At 41.1% G+C, this 16,932-nt stretch overlaps 1 protein-coding gene across 1 annotated transcript in view; it reads right to left on the bottom strand.

The window, feature by feature from the left end:
* Positions 1 to 15,052, bottom strand: part of LOC135530946 (uncharacterized) — a 58,086-nt gene extending 43,034 nt beyond the window's left edge. The window contains exons 1-4 of the mRNA XM_064959112.1: positions 14,850 to 15,052; positions 3,311 to 3,411; positions 2,483 to 2,595; positions 338 to 607 (exon numbers count right to left, since the gene is read on the bottom strand). Coding sequence (XP_064815184.1) covers positions 338 to 607; positions 2,483 to 2,595; positions 3,311 to 3,411; positions 14,850 to 14,947 — 582 coding nt within the window. The 5' untranslated portion in view covers positions 14,948 to 15,052. The remainder of the gene's footprint in view (positions 1 to 337; positions 608 to 2,482; positions 2,596 to 3,310; positions 3,412 to 14,849) is intronic.
* Positions 15,053 to 16,932: the final 1,880 nt, after the last annotated feature.

Raw genomic sequence — 16,932 nt, 5'->3', positions numbered from 1 at the left:
ATATCACTTCTGTTTGATGGTGGTTTATTAATGCTCTACTCTGGGGGTGCATCTCCAATGGCACCCTATTCCCTATATAGTGCACTACTTTAGACCAGGGCCCTATGGCCAATGGCACCCTATTCCCTATATAGTGCATTTCTATGGCCAATGGCACCCTATTCCCTATATAGTGCATTTCTATGGCCAATGGCACCCTATTCCCTATATAGTGCACTTCTTTAGACCAGGGCCCTATGGCCAATGGCACCCTATTCCCTATATAGTGCCCTACTGTTGACCAGAGCCCTATAGGCCTATGTAGGGAATAAGGTGCCATTTTGAACACAAGGCCTACCTCTCGAAGGCTCTCCTGGGGCGAGGGGGGTCGTGGTGAGTATTGGTCGTCCGACGTGGGTCTGGGTGGGTACGCGGGGGTGTAGGAGGGGGGGTAGGTGGGGTTGGGGTACCCTGGTGTGGTCCAGGTAGAGTTCTCCATGGGGGAGTGGACCTCTGTCATCAGGGTGTGGAACACCAGACTCAGGGTTCCATTCTCCAGTCCCTCCACCTCCGGATGCAACAACAACTCTGCCTTCTGCTCCGGGGTTAGCAGGTGTAGCACCTCCAGCTATGGAGAGACAGAGACCAGCAGAATGTTTCAGTGAGAGACAGAGAGATACCAGCAGTATGTTTCAGTGAGAGACAGACAGAGACCAGCAGTATGTTTCAGTGAGAGACAGACAGAGACCAGCAGTATGTTTCAGCGAGAGACAGAGAGAGACCAGCAGTATGTTTCAGTGACAGACCAGCAGTATGTTTCAGTGAGAGACAGAGAGAGACCAGCAGTATGTTTCAGTGAGAGACCAGCAGTATGTTTCAGTGAGCAACAGAGAGAGACCACCAGTATGTTTCAGTGAGAGACAGAGAGAGACCAGCAGTATGTTTCAGTGAAAGACAGAGACCAGTAGTATGTTTCAGTGAGAGAGAGAGAGAGAGAGAGAGAGAGAGAGAGAGAGAGAGAGAGACCACCAGTATGTTTCAGTGAGAGACAGAGAGAGACAACCAGTATGTTTCAGTGAGAGACAGAGAGAGACCACCAGTATTTTTCAGTGTGAGACAGAGAGAGACCAGCAGTATGTTTCAGTGAGAGACAGAGAGAGACCACCAGTATGTTTCAGTGAGAGACAGAGAGACAGAGAGAGACCAGCAGTATGTTTCAGTGAGAGACAGAGAGATAACACAGAGAGATACCACCAGCCCTAAACAGAGAGTACATACAGTGGTCAGGTATTCTGCATACCTGACCACTGTGACTGACCCAAACTTAAGGACAGCTTTGACTAAGTACAGACTCAGTGAGCATAGCCTTGCTAATGAGAAAAGCCATCGTAGGCAGACCTGGCTCTCAAGAGAAGACAGGCTATGTGCTCACTGCCCACAAAATGAGGTGGAAACTGAGCTGCACTTCCTAACCTCCTGTCCAATGTATGACCATATTAGAGATACATATTTCCCTCAGATTACACAGATCCACAAAGAATTTTAAAACGAACCCGATTTTGATAAACTCCCATATCTACTTGGTGAAATACCACAGTGTGCATCACAGCAGCAAGATGTGTGACCTGTTGCCACGAGAAAAGGTCAACCAGTGAAGAACAAACCATTGTAAATACAACCCATATTTATGCTTATTTATTTTCCCTTGTGTACTTTAACCATGTGTACATCGTTACCACACTGTATATATACGTAATATGACATTTGTAATGTCTTTAGTCTTTTGTAATGTAATGTTTACTGTTCATTTTATTGTTTATTTCACTTTTTATTATCTGCCTCACTTGCTTTGGCAATGTTAACATATGTTTCCCATGCCAGTAAAGCCTCTTGAATTGAATTGAATTGAGAGAGAGCGAGGATGGAGAGAGAGAGAGAGCGAGAGAGAGAGAGAGTGAGAGAGAGAGAGAAAAGAGGGAGAGAGAGAGAGAGAGAGAGAGAGAGAGAGAGAGAGAGAGAGAGAGAGAGAGGGAGAGAGGGAGAGAGAGAGAGGGAGAGGGAGAGAGAGAGGATAGAGAGAGAGAGGGAGAGAGAGAGGATAGAGAGAGAGAGAGAGAGAAAGAGGGAGAGAGAGAGAGAGAGAAGAGAGAGAGAGAGAGAGAGGGAGAGAGAGAGGATAGAGAGAGAGAGGAGAGAGAGAGGATAGAGAGAGAGAGAGAGAGAGAGAGAGAGGGAGAGAGAGAGAGAGAGGGAGAGAGAGGGAGAGAGAGAGAGGATAGAGAGAGAGAGGGAGAGAGGATAGAGAGAGAGAGGGAGAGAGAGAGAGAGAGAGAGAGAGAGAGAGAGATATGGATCACAACTTTGTAAGACGTAGGTCCCTTAGTATGACGATGATGAGAGGGAGCAGAGATAGAAGGAGGGTAGGGAGATAGAGGAGAAGAAATAAAGCTGGAGAGCAAGAGATCGTGAGCCGAGACAACGGCTCCTCAGTAGTGTAACTCACCCCACTGAAGACCATGTTGAGGGCTGTGAAGTCCCTCATACGAGCGACGGCTTTAAACGAGCCAAAGTTCCTGATCAGCCAGGCCTCACTGTTCTCCCCTGGCCTCACACAGCCTGCACACAGAGGAGAGTTATGAGCTGTTGGGGGCACTGTTACACCCAAACAAGGGCACTGCGTTCATCCACCTCTGGCCTGCTCGCCTCCCTACCACTGAGGAAGTACAGTTCCCGCTCAGCCCAGTCAAAACTGTTCGCTGCTCTGGCCCCCCAATGGTGGAACAAACTCCCTCACGACGCCAGGACAGCGGAGTCAATCACCACCTTCCGGAGACACCTGAAACCCCACCTCTTCAAGGAATACCTAGGATAGGATAAAGTAATCCCTCTCACCCCCCCTTAAATGATTTAGATGCACTATTGTAAAGTGGCTGTTCCACTGGATGTCAGAAGGTGAATTCACCAATTTGTAAGTCGCTCTGGATAAGAGCGTCTGCTAAATGACTTAAATGTTAAATGTAAATGTCATGTCAAAAGGGTTTCTGGGTTGGTGGTTTCTGGGTTGGTGGTTTCTGGATTGGTGGTTTCTGGGTTGGTGGTTTCCTTTCCAGCCCTTCTCTTGGTCCAGGACACCTGGTTCTCCTAATCAGCTGGACCAGGTGTGTTTGTGTTGGTCTGGAGCAAAAGCCTGCACAGCCAGTAGTTCTCCAGGAGTAATGCTGTCCACCCCTGGGTTATGTTTGAGAGGAAGGGCTAGCCTAAAGAACTGTTATGAACATGTTATGAGCTGTCACTGGTAGTGATGTCATGTTATAAAGGTGTTAAGTTGTACCTGCTCTCTCCCCGGACAGGAAGGGGTACATGAAGAACATATAGATCCACCTCTGTCTGGTCGGATCCATCTCTGAGAAATGATCACTCAACTCCTCCACCCTGGAGACAGAGAGAGAGAGAGGGGATGGAGAAGAATGGCGGGAGAGAGAGAGGGAGAGAGATGAAGGAGAGAACAAGGAGGATGGATAGAGGGAGAGGTTGAGAGAGTCAGAGAGAGAGAGAGAGGGGGGGAGAGAGAGAGAGAGGAGAGAGAGAGACAGGAGAGAGAGAGGGAGAGAGAGACTCACATACAGACAGGAGAGAGAGAAAGAGAGAGAGAGAGAGAGAGAGAGAGAGGGGAGAGGGGGGGAAAGAAGGAGAGAGAGAGAGAGAGAGAGAGAGAGAGAGGGGGGGGAGGGGAAGGGGAAAGAAAGAGAGTCAGAGAGAGAGAGAGGGGGGGAGAGAGAGAGAGAGAGAGGAGAGAGAGAGACAGGAGAGAGAGAGACAGGAGAGAGAGACTCACATACAGACAGGAGAGAGAGAAAGAGAGAGAGAGAGAGAGAGAGGGGGGGGAGGGGGAAGGGGAAAGAAAGAGAGAGAGAGAGAGAGAGAGAGAGAGAGAGAGAGAGAGGAAGGAAGGAAGGAAGGAAGGGAGGAAGGAAGTGAGAGAAGATGTTGAGATGACATGCAGTCAGCAGCAGGTGTCCCAGGAGACTGAGAGGGGATTCCCTCTGTGTGTGTCCAGTCCTTTATAACTAATCTACGGTCATTTTGAATGATTCTGTAAGGATGAGGATGATAGAGATGTAGGTTAGGAAGACAAGACCTGACATCAGATAAAGGAAGAGCTGAGTTGTCCACTACAACATGCAGGGCTTCCTCACTACTGTAATACATGGTCTGGTAGGTGAGGTTATTACATGGTCTGGTAGGTGAGGTTATTACATGGTCTGGTAGGTGATGTACCTCCAGGCTCTGATCAGGCTCTGATCAGGCCCTACACCCAAGCAAGGGCACTGCGTTCATCCACCTCTGGCCTGCTCGCCTCCCTACCATTGAGGAAGTACAGTTCCCGCTCAGCCCAGTCAAAACTGTTCGCTGCTCTGGCCCCCCAATGGTGGAACAAACTCCCTCACGACGCCAGGACAGCGGAGTCAATCACCACCTTCCGGAGACACCTGAAACCCCACCTCTTCAAGGAATACCTAGGATAGGATAAGTAATCCTTCTCACCACCCCCCTTAATGATTTAGATGCACTATTGTAAAGTGGCTGTTCCACTGGATGTCGGAAGGTGAATTCACCAATTTGTGGGTCGCTCTGGATAGGAGCGTCTGCTAAATGACTTAAATGTAAATGTAAATATGCACCATGGTCATTGCATTGCATTTGGGTCATTTGGCGGACGGTCTTGTCCGGAGCGGCTTGCAGGTTGGTGGGTTCACCTTCTGACATCCAGTGGAACAGTTATCTACATTGTGTCCACAGTGTTAGTTATCTACATTGTGTCCACAGTGTTAGTTATCTACATTGTGTCTGTAGTGTTATCTACATTGTGTCCATAGTGTTAGTTATCTGCATTGTGTCCATGGTGTTGGTTATCTACATTGTGTCCATAGTGTTAGTTATCTACATTGTGTCCATAGTGTTAGTTATCTACATTGTGTCTATAGTGTTAGTTATCTACATTGTGTCTATAGTGTTAGTTATCTACATTGTGTCCATAATGTTAGTTATCTACATTGTGTCTATAGTGTTATCTACATTGTGTCCATAGTGTTAGTTATCTACATTGTGTCTATAGTGTTAGTTATCTACATTGTGTCCATAGTGTTAGTTATCTACATTGTGTCTATAGTGTTAGTTATCTACATTGTGTCTTTAGTGTTATCTACATTGTGTCCACGGTGTTGGTTGTCTGCATTGTGTCTATAGTGTTGGTTATCTGCATTGTGTCCATAGTGTTAGTTATCTGCATTGTGTCTATAGTGTTGGTTAACTGGCGGTGTGGACACGTTATAACATGGTCTGGCACTGTGGACACAATGTGGATGAACAGTGTGGACACATTGTAGATATCTGCATTGTGTCTATAGTGTTAGTTGTCTATATTGTGTCTATAGTGTTAGTTATCTACAATGGATGTCATAAGGTGAATTCACCAATTTGTAAGTCGCTCTGGATAAGAGCGTCTGCCAAATGACTTAAATGTAAATGTAAATGTAATGTTATAACATGGTCTGGTAGGTGATATTATAACATGGTCTGGTAGGTGATATTATAACATGGTCTGGTAGGTGATGTTATAACATGGTCTGGTAGGTGATATTATAACATGGTCTGGTAGGTGATGTTATAACATGGTCTGGTAGGTGATATTATAACATGGTCTGGTAGGTGATATTATATTATATATAGTAATGTTATAACATGGTCTGGTAGGTGATATTATAACATGGTCTGGTAGGTGATATTATAACAAGGTCTGGTAGGTGATATTATAACATGGTCTGGTAGGTGATATTATAACATGGTCTGGTAGGTGATATTATAACATGGTCTGGTAGGTGATGTTTAACATGGTCTGGTAGGTGATATTATATTATATATAGTAATGTTATAACATGGTCTGGTAGGTGATATTATGTTATATATAGTAAAGGTAGTACATGGTCTGGTAGGTGATATTATAACATGGTCTGGTAGGTGATGTTTAACATGGTCGGGGTAGGTGATATTATGTTATATATAGTAAAGGTAGTACATGGTCTGGTAGGTGATATTATAACATGGTCTGGTAGGTGATGTTTAACATGGTCGGGGTAGGTGATATTATGTTATATATAGTAAAGGTAGTACATGGTCTGGTAGGTGATATTATAACATGGTCTGGTAGGTGATATTATAACATGGTCTGGTAGGTGATATTATGTTATATATAGTAAAGGTAGTACATGGTCTGGTAGGTGATGTTATAACATGGTCTGGTAGGTGATGTTTAACATGGTCGGGGTAGGTGATATTATGTTATATATAGTAAAGGTAGTACATGGTCTGGTAGGTGATGTTATAACATGGTCTGGTAGGTGATGTTTAACATGGTCGGGGTAGGTGATATTATGTTATATATAGTAAAGGTAGTACATGGTCTGGTAGGTGATGTTTAACATGGTCTGGTAGGTGATATTATATTATACATAGTAAAGGTAGTACATGGTCTGGTAGGTGATATTATAACATGGTCTGGTAGGTGATATTATAACATGGTCTGGTAGGTGATATTATATTATATATAGTAATGTTATAACATGGTCTGGTAGGTGATATTATAACATGGTCTGGTAGGTGATTTTATAACATGGTCTGGTAGGTGATGTTTAACATGGTCTGGTAGGTGATATTATAACATGGTCTGGTAGGTGATATTATAACATGGTCTGGTAGGTGATATTATAACATGGTCTGGTAGGTGATGTTTAACATGGTCGGGGTAGGTGATATTATGTTATATATAGTAAAGGTAGTACATGGTCTGGTAGGTGATATTATAACATGGTCTGGTAGGTGATATTATAACATGGTCTGGTAGGTGATATTATGTTATATATAGTAAAGGTAGTACATGGTCTGGTAGGTGATGTTATAACATGGTCTGGTAGGTGATGTTTAACATGGTCGGGGTAGGTGATATTATGTTATATATAGTAAAGGTAGTACATGGTCTGGTAGGTGATGTTTAACATGGTCTGGTAGGTGATATTATGTTATATATAGTAAAGGTAGTACATGGTCTGGTAGGTGATGTTATAACATGGTCTGGTAGGTGATGTTTAACATGGTCTGGTAGGTGATGTTATGTTATATATAGTAAAGGTAGTACATGGTCTGGTAGGTGATGTTTAACATGGTCTGGTAGGTGATATTATATTATACATAGTAAAGGTAGTACATGGTCTGGTAGGTGATATTATAACATGGTCTGGTAGGTGATATTATAACATGGTCTGGTAGGTGATATTATATTATATATAGTAATGTTATAACATGGTCTGGTAGGTGATATTATAACATGGTCTGGTAGGTGATGTTATAACATGGTCTGGTAGGTGATGTTTAACATGGTCTGGTAGGTGATATTATAACATGGTCTGGTAGGTGATATTATAACATGGTCTGGTAGGTGATATTATAACATGGTCCGGTAGGTGATATTATAACATGGTCTGGTAGGTGATGTTATAACATGGTCTGGTAGGTGATATTATGTTATATATAGTAAAGGTAGTACATGGTCTGGTAGGTGATATTATAACATGGTCTGGTAGGTGATGTTTAACATGGTCGGGGTAGATGATATTATGTTATATATAGTAAAGGTAGTACATGGTCTGGTAGGTGATGTTATAACATGGTCTGGTAGGTGATGTTATAACATGGTCTGGTAGGTGATGTTATAACATGGTCTGGGTAGGTGATATTATATTATATATAGTAATGTTATAACATGGTCTGGTAGGTGATATTATGTTATATATAGTAAAGGTAGTACATGGTCTGGTAGGTGATGTTATAACATGGTCTGGGTAGGTGATATTATATTATATATAGTAATGTTATAACATGGTCTGGTAGGTGATATTATGTTATATATAGTAAAGGTAGTACATGGTCTGGTAGGTGATGTTTAACATGGTCTGGTAGGTGATATTATAACATGGTCTGGTAGGTGATGTTTAACATGGTCTGGTAGGTGATGTTTAACATGGTCTGGTAGGTGATATTATGTTATATATAGTAAAGGTAGTACATGGTCTGGTAGGTGATATTATGTTATATATAGTAAAGGTAGTACATGGTCTGGTAGGTGATGTTTAACATGGTCTGGTAGGTGATATTATAACATGGTCTGGTAGGTGATATTATAACATGGTCTGGTAGGTGATATTTTATTATATATAGTGATGTTATAACATGGTCTGGTAGGTGATATTATAACATGGTCTGGTAGGTGATATTATAACATGGTCTGGTAGGTGATATTATGTTATATATAGTAAAGGTAGTACATGGTCTGGTAGGTGATGTTTAACATGGTCTGGTAGGTGATATTATGTTATATATAGTAAAGGTAGTACATGGTCTGGTAGGTGATATTATGTTATATATAGTAAAGGTAGTACATGGTCTGGTAGGTGATGTTTAACATGGTCTGGTAGGTGATATTTTATTATATATAGTGATGTTATAACATGGTCTGGTAGGTGATATTATAACATGGTCTGGTAGGTGATGTTTAACATGGTCGGGGTAGATGATATTATGTTATATATAGTAAAGGTAGTACATGGTCTGGTAGGTGATATTATAACATGGTCTGGTAGGTGATATTATGTTATATATAGTAAAGGTAGTACATGGTCTGGTAGGTGATATTATGTTATATATAGTAAAGGTAGTACATGGTCTGGTAGGTGATATTATAACATGGTCTGGTAGGTGATATTATAACATGGTCTGGTAGGTGATATTATAACATGGTCTGGTAGGTGATATTATGTTATATATAGTAAAGGTAGTACATGGTCTGGTAGGTGATATTATAACATGGTCTGGTAGGTGATATTATAACATGGTCTGGTAGGTGATATTATAACATGGTCTGGTAGGTGATATTATAACATGGTCTGGTAGGTGATATTATGTTATATATAGTAAAGGTAGTACATGGTCTGGTAGGTGATATTATGTTATATATAGTAAAGGTAGTACATGGTCTGGTAGGTGATATTATGTTATATATAGTAAAGGTAGTACATGGTCTGGTAGGTGATGTTTAACATGGTCTGGTAGGTGATATTATGTTATATATAGTAAAGGTAGTACATGGTCTGGTAGGTGATATTATAACATGGTCTGGTAGGTGATTTTATAACATGGTCTGGTAGGTGATATTATGTTATATATAGTAAAGGTAGTACATGGTCTGGTAGGTGATGTTTAACATGGTCTGGTAGGTGATATTATGTTATATATAGTAAAGGTAGTACATGGTCTGGTAGGTGATATTATAACATGGTCTGGTAGGTGATATTATAACATGGTCTGGTAGATGGTATTATGTTATATATAGTAAAGGTAGTACATGGTCTGGTAGGTGATATTATGTTATATATAGTAAAGGTAGTACATGGTCTGGTAGGTGATATTATGTTATATATAGTAAAGGTAGTACATGGTCTGGTAGGTGATATTATGTTATAGATAGTAAAGGTAGTACATGGTCTGGTAGGTGATATTATGTTATATATAGTAAAGGTAGTACATGGTCTGGTAGGTGATATTATAACATGGTCTGGTAGGTGATATTATAACATGGTCTGGTAGGTGATATTATGTTATATATAGTAAAGGTAGTACATGGTCTGGTAGGTGATATTATGTTATATATAGTAAAGGTAGTACATGGTCTGGTAGGTGATATTATAACATGGTCTGGTAGGTGATATTATAACATGGTCTGGTAGGTGATATTATGTTATAGATAGTAAAGGTAGTACATGGTCTGGTAGGTGATATTATATTATATATAGTAAAGGTAGTACATGGTCTGGTAGGTGATATTATAACATGGTCTGGTAGGTGATATTATAACATGGTCTGGTAGGTGATATTATAACATGGTCTGGTAGGTGATGTTATAACATGGTCTGGTAGGTGATGTTATGTTATATATAGTAAAGGTAGTACATGGTCTGGTAGGTGATATTATAACATGGTCTGGTAGGTGATATTATAACATGGTCTGGTAGGTGATATTATAACATGGTCTGGTAGGTGATATTATAACATGGTCTGGTAGGTGATGTTATAACATGGTCTGGTAGGTGATGTTATGTTATATATAGTAAAGGTAGTACATGGTCGGGGTAGGTGATATTATGTTATATATAGTAAAGGTAGTACATGGTCTGGTAGGTGATATTATAACATGGTCTGGTAGGTGATATTATAACATGGTCTGGTAGGTGATGTTATAACATGGTCTGGTAGGTGATATTATAACATGGTCTGGTAGGTGATGTTATAACATGGTCTGGTAGGTGATGTTATAACATGGTCTATATATATTAAAGGTAGTACATGGTCTGGTAGGTGATATTATAACATGGTCTGGTAGGTGATGTTATGTTATATATAGTAAAGGTAGTACATGGTCTGGTAGGTGATATTATAACATGGTCTGGTAGGTGATATTATGTTATATATAGTAAAGGTAGTACATGGTCTGGTAGGTGATATTATGTTATATATAGTAAAGGTAGTACATGGTCTGGTAGGTGATATTATGTTATATATATAAATGGTCTGGTAGGTGATATTACATGGTCTGGTAGGTGATATTATAACATGGTCTGGTAGGTGATATTATAACATGGTCTGGTAGGTGATATTATGTTATATATAGTAAAGGTAGTACATGGTCTGGTAGGTGATATTATAACATGGTCTGGGTAGGTGATATTATAACATGGTCTGGTAGGTGATGTTATAACATGGTCTGGTAGGTGATGTTATAACATGGTCTGGTAGGTGATATTATAACATGGTCTGGTAGGTGATATTATATTATATATAGTAATGTTATAACATGGTCTGGTAGGTGATGTTATAACATGGTCTGGTAGGTGATATTATAACATGGTCTGGTAGGTGATATTATATTATACATAGTAAAGGTAGTACATGGTCTGGTAGGTGATATTATAATTATATATAGTAATGTTATAACATGGTCTGGTAGGTGATATTATAACATGGTCTGGTAGGTGATATTATAACATGGTCTGGTAGGTGATATTATAACATGGTCTGGTAGGTGATATTATAACATGGTCTGGTAGGTGATATTATAACATGGTCTGGTAGGTGATATTATAACATGGTCTGGTAGGTGATATTATTACATGGTCTGGTAGGTGATGTTATAACATGGTCTGGTAGGTGATATTATAACATGGTCTGGTAGGTGATGTTATAACATGGTCTGGTAGGTGATATTATAACATGGTCTGGTAGGTGATGTTATAACATGGTCTGGTAGGTGATATTATAACATGGTCTGGTAGGTGATATTATATTATATATAGTAATGTTATAACATGGTCTGGTAGGTGATATTATAACATGGTCTGGTAGGTGATATTATAACATGGTCTGGTAGGTGATATTATATTATATATAGTAATGTTATAACATGGTCTGGTAGGTGATATTATAACATGGTCTGGTAGGTGATATTATAACATGGTCTGGTAGGTGATGTTATAACATGGTCTGGTAGGTGATGTTATAACATGGTCTGGTAGGTGATGTTATAACATGGTCTGGTAGGTGATATTATATTATATATAGTAATGTTATAACATGGTCTGGTAGGTGATATTATAACATGGTCTGGTAGGTGATGTTATAACATGGTCTGGTAGGTGATATTATAACATGGTCTGGTAGGTGATGTTATAACATGGTCTGGTAGGTGATATTATAACATGGTCTGGTAGGTGATGTTATAACATGGTCTGGTAGGTGATATTATAACATGGTCTGGTAGGTGATATTATAACATGGTCTGGTAGGTGATATTATATTATATATAGTAATGTTATAACATGGTCTGGTAGGTGATGTTATAACATGGTCTGGTAGGGGATATTATAACATGGTCTGGTAGGTGATATTATATTATATATAGTAATGTTATAACATGGTCTGGTAGGTGATATTATAACATGGTCTGGTAGGTGATATTATAACATGGTCTGGTAGGTGATGTTATAACATGGTCTGGTAGGTGATATTATAACATGGTCTGGTAGGTGATATTATAACATGGTCTGGTAGGTGATGTTATAACATGGTCTGGTAGGTGATATTATAACATGGTCTGGTAGGTGATATTATAACATGGTCTGGTAGGTGATATTATAACATGGTCTGGTAGGTGATTTTATAACATGGTCTGGTAGGTCATGTTATAACATGGTCTGGTATGTGATGTTATAACATGGTCTGGTAGGTGATATTATAACATGGTCTGGTAGGTGATGTTATAACATGGTCTGGTAGGTGATATTATAACATGGTCTGGTAAAGGTTACAACATGGTCTGGAATGTCATGTTATAACATGGTCTGGTAGGTGATATTATAACATGGTCTGGTAGGTGATGTTATAACATGGTCTGGTAGGTGATATTATAACATGGTCTGGTAGGTGATATTATATTATATATAGTAATGTTATAACATGGTCTGGTAGGTGATATTATAACATGGTCTGGTAGGTGATATTATAACATGGTCTGGTAGGTGATATTATAACATGGTCTGGTAGGTGATGTTATAACATGGTCTGGTAGGTGATATTATAACATGGTCTGGTAGGTGATATTATAACATGGTCTGGTAGGTGATATTATAACATGGTCTGGTAAAGGTATGTGGTCTGGTAGGTGATATTATAACATGGTCTGGTAGGTGATATTATGTTATATATAGTAAAGGTAGTACATGGTCTGGTAGGTGATATTATAACATGGTCTGGTAGGTGATATTATGTTATATATAGTAAAGGTAGTACATGGTCTGGTAGGTGATATTATAACATGGTCTGGTAGGTGATGTTATAACATGGTCTGGTAGGTGATATTATGTTATATATAGTAAAGGTAGTACATGGTCTGGTAGGTGATATTATAACATGGTCTGGTAGGTGATATTATGTTATATATAGTAAAGGTAGTACATGGTCTGGTAGGTGATATTATAACATGGTCTGGTAGGTGATATTATAACATGGTCTGGTAGGTGATATTATAACATGGTCTGGTAGGTGATATTATAACATGGTCTGATGTTATGTAGGTGATGGTTATAACATGGTCTGGTAGGTGATATTATAACATGGTCTGGTAGGTGATGTTATAACATGGTCTGGTAGGTGATATTATAACATGGTCTGGTAGGTGATATTATAACATGGTCTGGTAGGTGATGTTATAACATGGTCTGGTAGGTGATGTTATAACATGGTCTGGTAGGTGATATTATAACATGGTCTGGTAGGTGATATTATAACATGGTCTGGTAGGTGATATTATAACATGGTCTGGTAGGTGATGTTATGTTATATATAGTAAAGGTAGTACATGGTCTGGTAGGTGATGTTATGTTATATATAGTAAAGGTAGTACATGGTCTGGTAGGTGATATTATAACATGGTCTGGTAGGTGATATTATAACATGGTCTGGTAGGTGATATTATGTTATATATAGTAAAGGTAGTACATGGTCTGGTAGGTGATATTATGTTATATATAGTAAAGGTAGTACATGGTCTGGTAGGTGATATTATGTTATATATAGTAAAGGTAGTACATGGTCTGGTAGGTGATATTATGTTAACATGTAAAGGTAGTACATGGTCTGGTAGGTGATATTATGTTATAGATAGTAAAGGTAGTACATGGTCTGGTAGGTGATATTATAACATGGTCTGGTAGGTGATATTATGTTATATATAGTAAAGGTAGTACATGGTCTGGTAGGTGATATTATGTTATATATAGTAAAGGTAGTACATGGTCTGGTAGGTGATATTATAACATGGTCTGGTAGGTGATATTATGTTATATATAGTAAAGGTAGTACATGGTCTGGTAGGTGATATTATAACATGGTCTGGTAGGTGATGTTTAACATGGTCTGGTAGGTGATATTATAACATGGTCTGGTAGGTGATATTATGTTATATATAGTAAAGGTAGTACATGGTCTGGTAGGTGATATTATAACATGGTCTGGTAGGTGATATTATAACATGGTCTGGTAGGTGATGTTATAACATGGTCTGGTAGGTGATATTATAACATGGTCTGGTAGGTGATGTTATAACATGGTCTGGTAGGTGATATTATAACATGGTCTGGTAGGTGATGTTATAACATGGTCTGGTAGGTGATATTATGTTATATATAGTAAAGGTAGTACATGGTCTGGTAGGTGATATTATAACATGGTCTGGTAGGTGATATTATGTTATATATAGTAAAGGTAGTACATGGTCTGGTAGGTGATATTATAACATGGTCTGGTAGGTGATGTTATGTTATATATAGTAAAGGTAGTACATGGTCTGGTAGGTGATATTATAACATGGTCTGGTAGGTGATATTATGTTATATATAGTAAAGGTAGTACATGGTCTGGTAGGTGATATTATAACATGGTCTGGTAGGTGATGTTATGTTATATATAGTAAAGGTAGTACATGGTCTGGTAGGTGATATTATGTTATATATGGAGAGGTAGTACATGGTGTGGTAGGTGATATTATAACATGGTCTGGTAGGTGATATTATGTTATATATAGTAAAGGTAGTACATGGTCTGGTAGGTGATATTATAACATGGTCTGGTAGGTGATGTTATGTTATATATAGTAAAGGTAGTACATGGTCTGGTAGGTGATATTATGTTATATATAGTAAAGGTAGTACATGGTGTGGTAGGTGTTGCAGCTGAAGTTCTTGTTGCTGAGGCAGGTTAGGAACCCTCTGGAGATGCTGGAGAGCAGTGGTTTTAGTTTCACCTCCATCCACACCTTTATCAGGTCCTCATCTTGGTAGGCTTCTGCCTCTGGGTTCACACTGATACCCAGCTCTAGTCCCAACACTGGGGTCTGGGATAGACTGGATCTCTGGAGAGGAGGAGACAGGGGTTAAGGTTCACACTGATACCCAGCTCTAGTCCGAACACTGGGGTCTGGGATAGACTGGATCTCTGGAGAGGGGGAGACAGGGGTTAAGGTTCACACTGATACCCAGCTCTAGTCCGAACACTGGGGTCTGGGATAGACTGGATCTCTGGAGAGGGGGAGACAGGGGTTAAGGTTCACACTGATACCCAGCTCTAGTCCGAACACTGGGGTCTGGGATAGACTGGATCTCTGGAGAGGGGGAGACAGGGGTTAAGGTTCACACTGATACCCAGCTCTAGTCCGAACACTGGGGTCTGGGATAGACTGGATCTCTGGAGAGGGGGAGACAGGGGTTAAGGTTCACACTGATACCCAGCTCTAGTCCGAACACTGGGGTCTGGGATAGACTGGATCTCTGGAGAGGAGGAGACAGGGGTTAAGGTTCACACTGATACCCAGCTCTAGTCCGAACACTGGGGTCTGGGATAGACTGGATCTCTGGAGAGGGGGAGACAGGGGTTAAGGTTCACACTGATACCCAGCTCTAGTCCGAACACTGGGGTCTGGGATAGACTGGATCTCTGGAGAGGGGGATACAGGGGTTAAGGTTCACACTGATACCCAGCTCTAGTCCGAACACTGGGGTCTGGGATAGACTGGATCTCTGGAGAGGGACAGGGGTTAAGGTTCACACTGATACCCAGCTCTAGTCCGAACACTGGGGTCTGGGATAGACTGGATCTCTGGAGAGGGGGAGACAGGGGTTAAGGTTCACACTGATACCCAGCTCTAGTCCCAACACTGGGGTCTGGGATAGACTGGATCTCTGGAGAGGAGGAGACAGGGGTTAAGGTTCACACTGATACCCAGCTCTAGTCCGAACACTGGGGTCTGGGATAGACTGGATCTCTGGAGAGGGGGAGACAGGGGTTAAGGTTCACACTGATACCCAGCTCTAGTCCGAACACTGGGGTCTGGGATAGACTGGATCTCTGGAGAGGGGGAGACAGGGGTTAAGGTTCACACTGATACCCAGCTCTAGTCCGAACACTGGGGTCTGGGATAGACTGGATCTCTGGAGAGGGGAGACAGGGGTTAAGGTTCACACTGATACCCAGCTCTAGTCCGAACACTGGGGTCTGGGATAGACTGGATCTCTGGAGAGGGGGAGACAGGGTTAAGGTTCACACTGATACCCAGCTCTAGTCCGAACACTGGGGTCTGGGATAGACTGGATCTCTGGAGAGGGGGAGACAGGGGTTAAGGTTCACACTGATACCCAGCTCTAGTCCGAACACTGGGGTCTGGGATAGACTGGATCTCTGGAGAGGGGGAGACAGGGGTTAAGGTTCACACTGATACCCAGCTCTAGTCCGAACACTGGGGTCTGGGATAGACTGGATCTCTGGAGAGGAGGAGACAGGGGTTAAGGTTCACACTGATACCCAGCTCTAGTCCGAACACTGGGGTCTGGGATAGACTGGATCTCTGGAGAGGAGGAGACAGGGGTTAAGGTTCACACTGATACCCAGCTCTAGTCCGAACACTGGGGTCTGGGATAGACTGGATCTCTGGAGAGGAGGAGACAGGGGTTAAGGTTCACACTGATGCCCAGCTCTAGTCCGAACACTGGGGTCTGGGATAGACTGGATCTCTGGAGAGGGGGAGACAGGGGTTAAGGTTCACACTGATACCCAGCTCTAGTCTGAACACTGGGGTCTGGGATAGACTGGATCTCTGGAGAGGAGGAGACAGGGGTTAAGGTTCACACTGATACCCAGCTCTAGTCCGAACACTGGGGTCTGGGATAGACTGGATCTCTGGAGAGGGGGAGACAGGGGTTAAGGTTCACACTGATACCCAGCTCTAGTCCCAACACTGGG

Source organism: Oncorhynchus masou, unplaced genomic scaffold (genome assembly GCF_036934945.1).
Source record: "Oncorhynchus masou masou isolate Uvic2021 unplaced genomic scaffold, UVic_Omas_1.1 unplaced_scaffold_1465, whole genome shotgun sequence".
In the NCBI taxonomy this organism is placed as follows: domain Eukaryota; kingdom Metazoa; phylum Chordata; class Actinopteri; order Salmoniformes; family Salmonidae; genus Oncorhynchus; species Oncorhynchus masou.
This window is presented reverse-complemented; position numbering and strand designations above follow the sequence as displayed.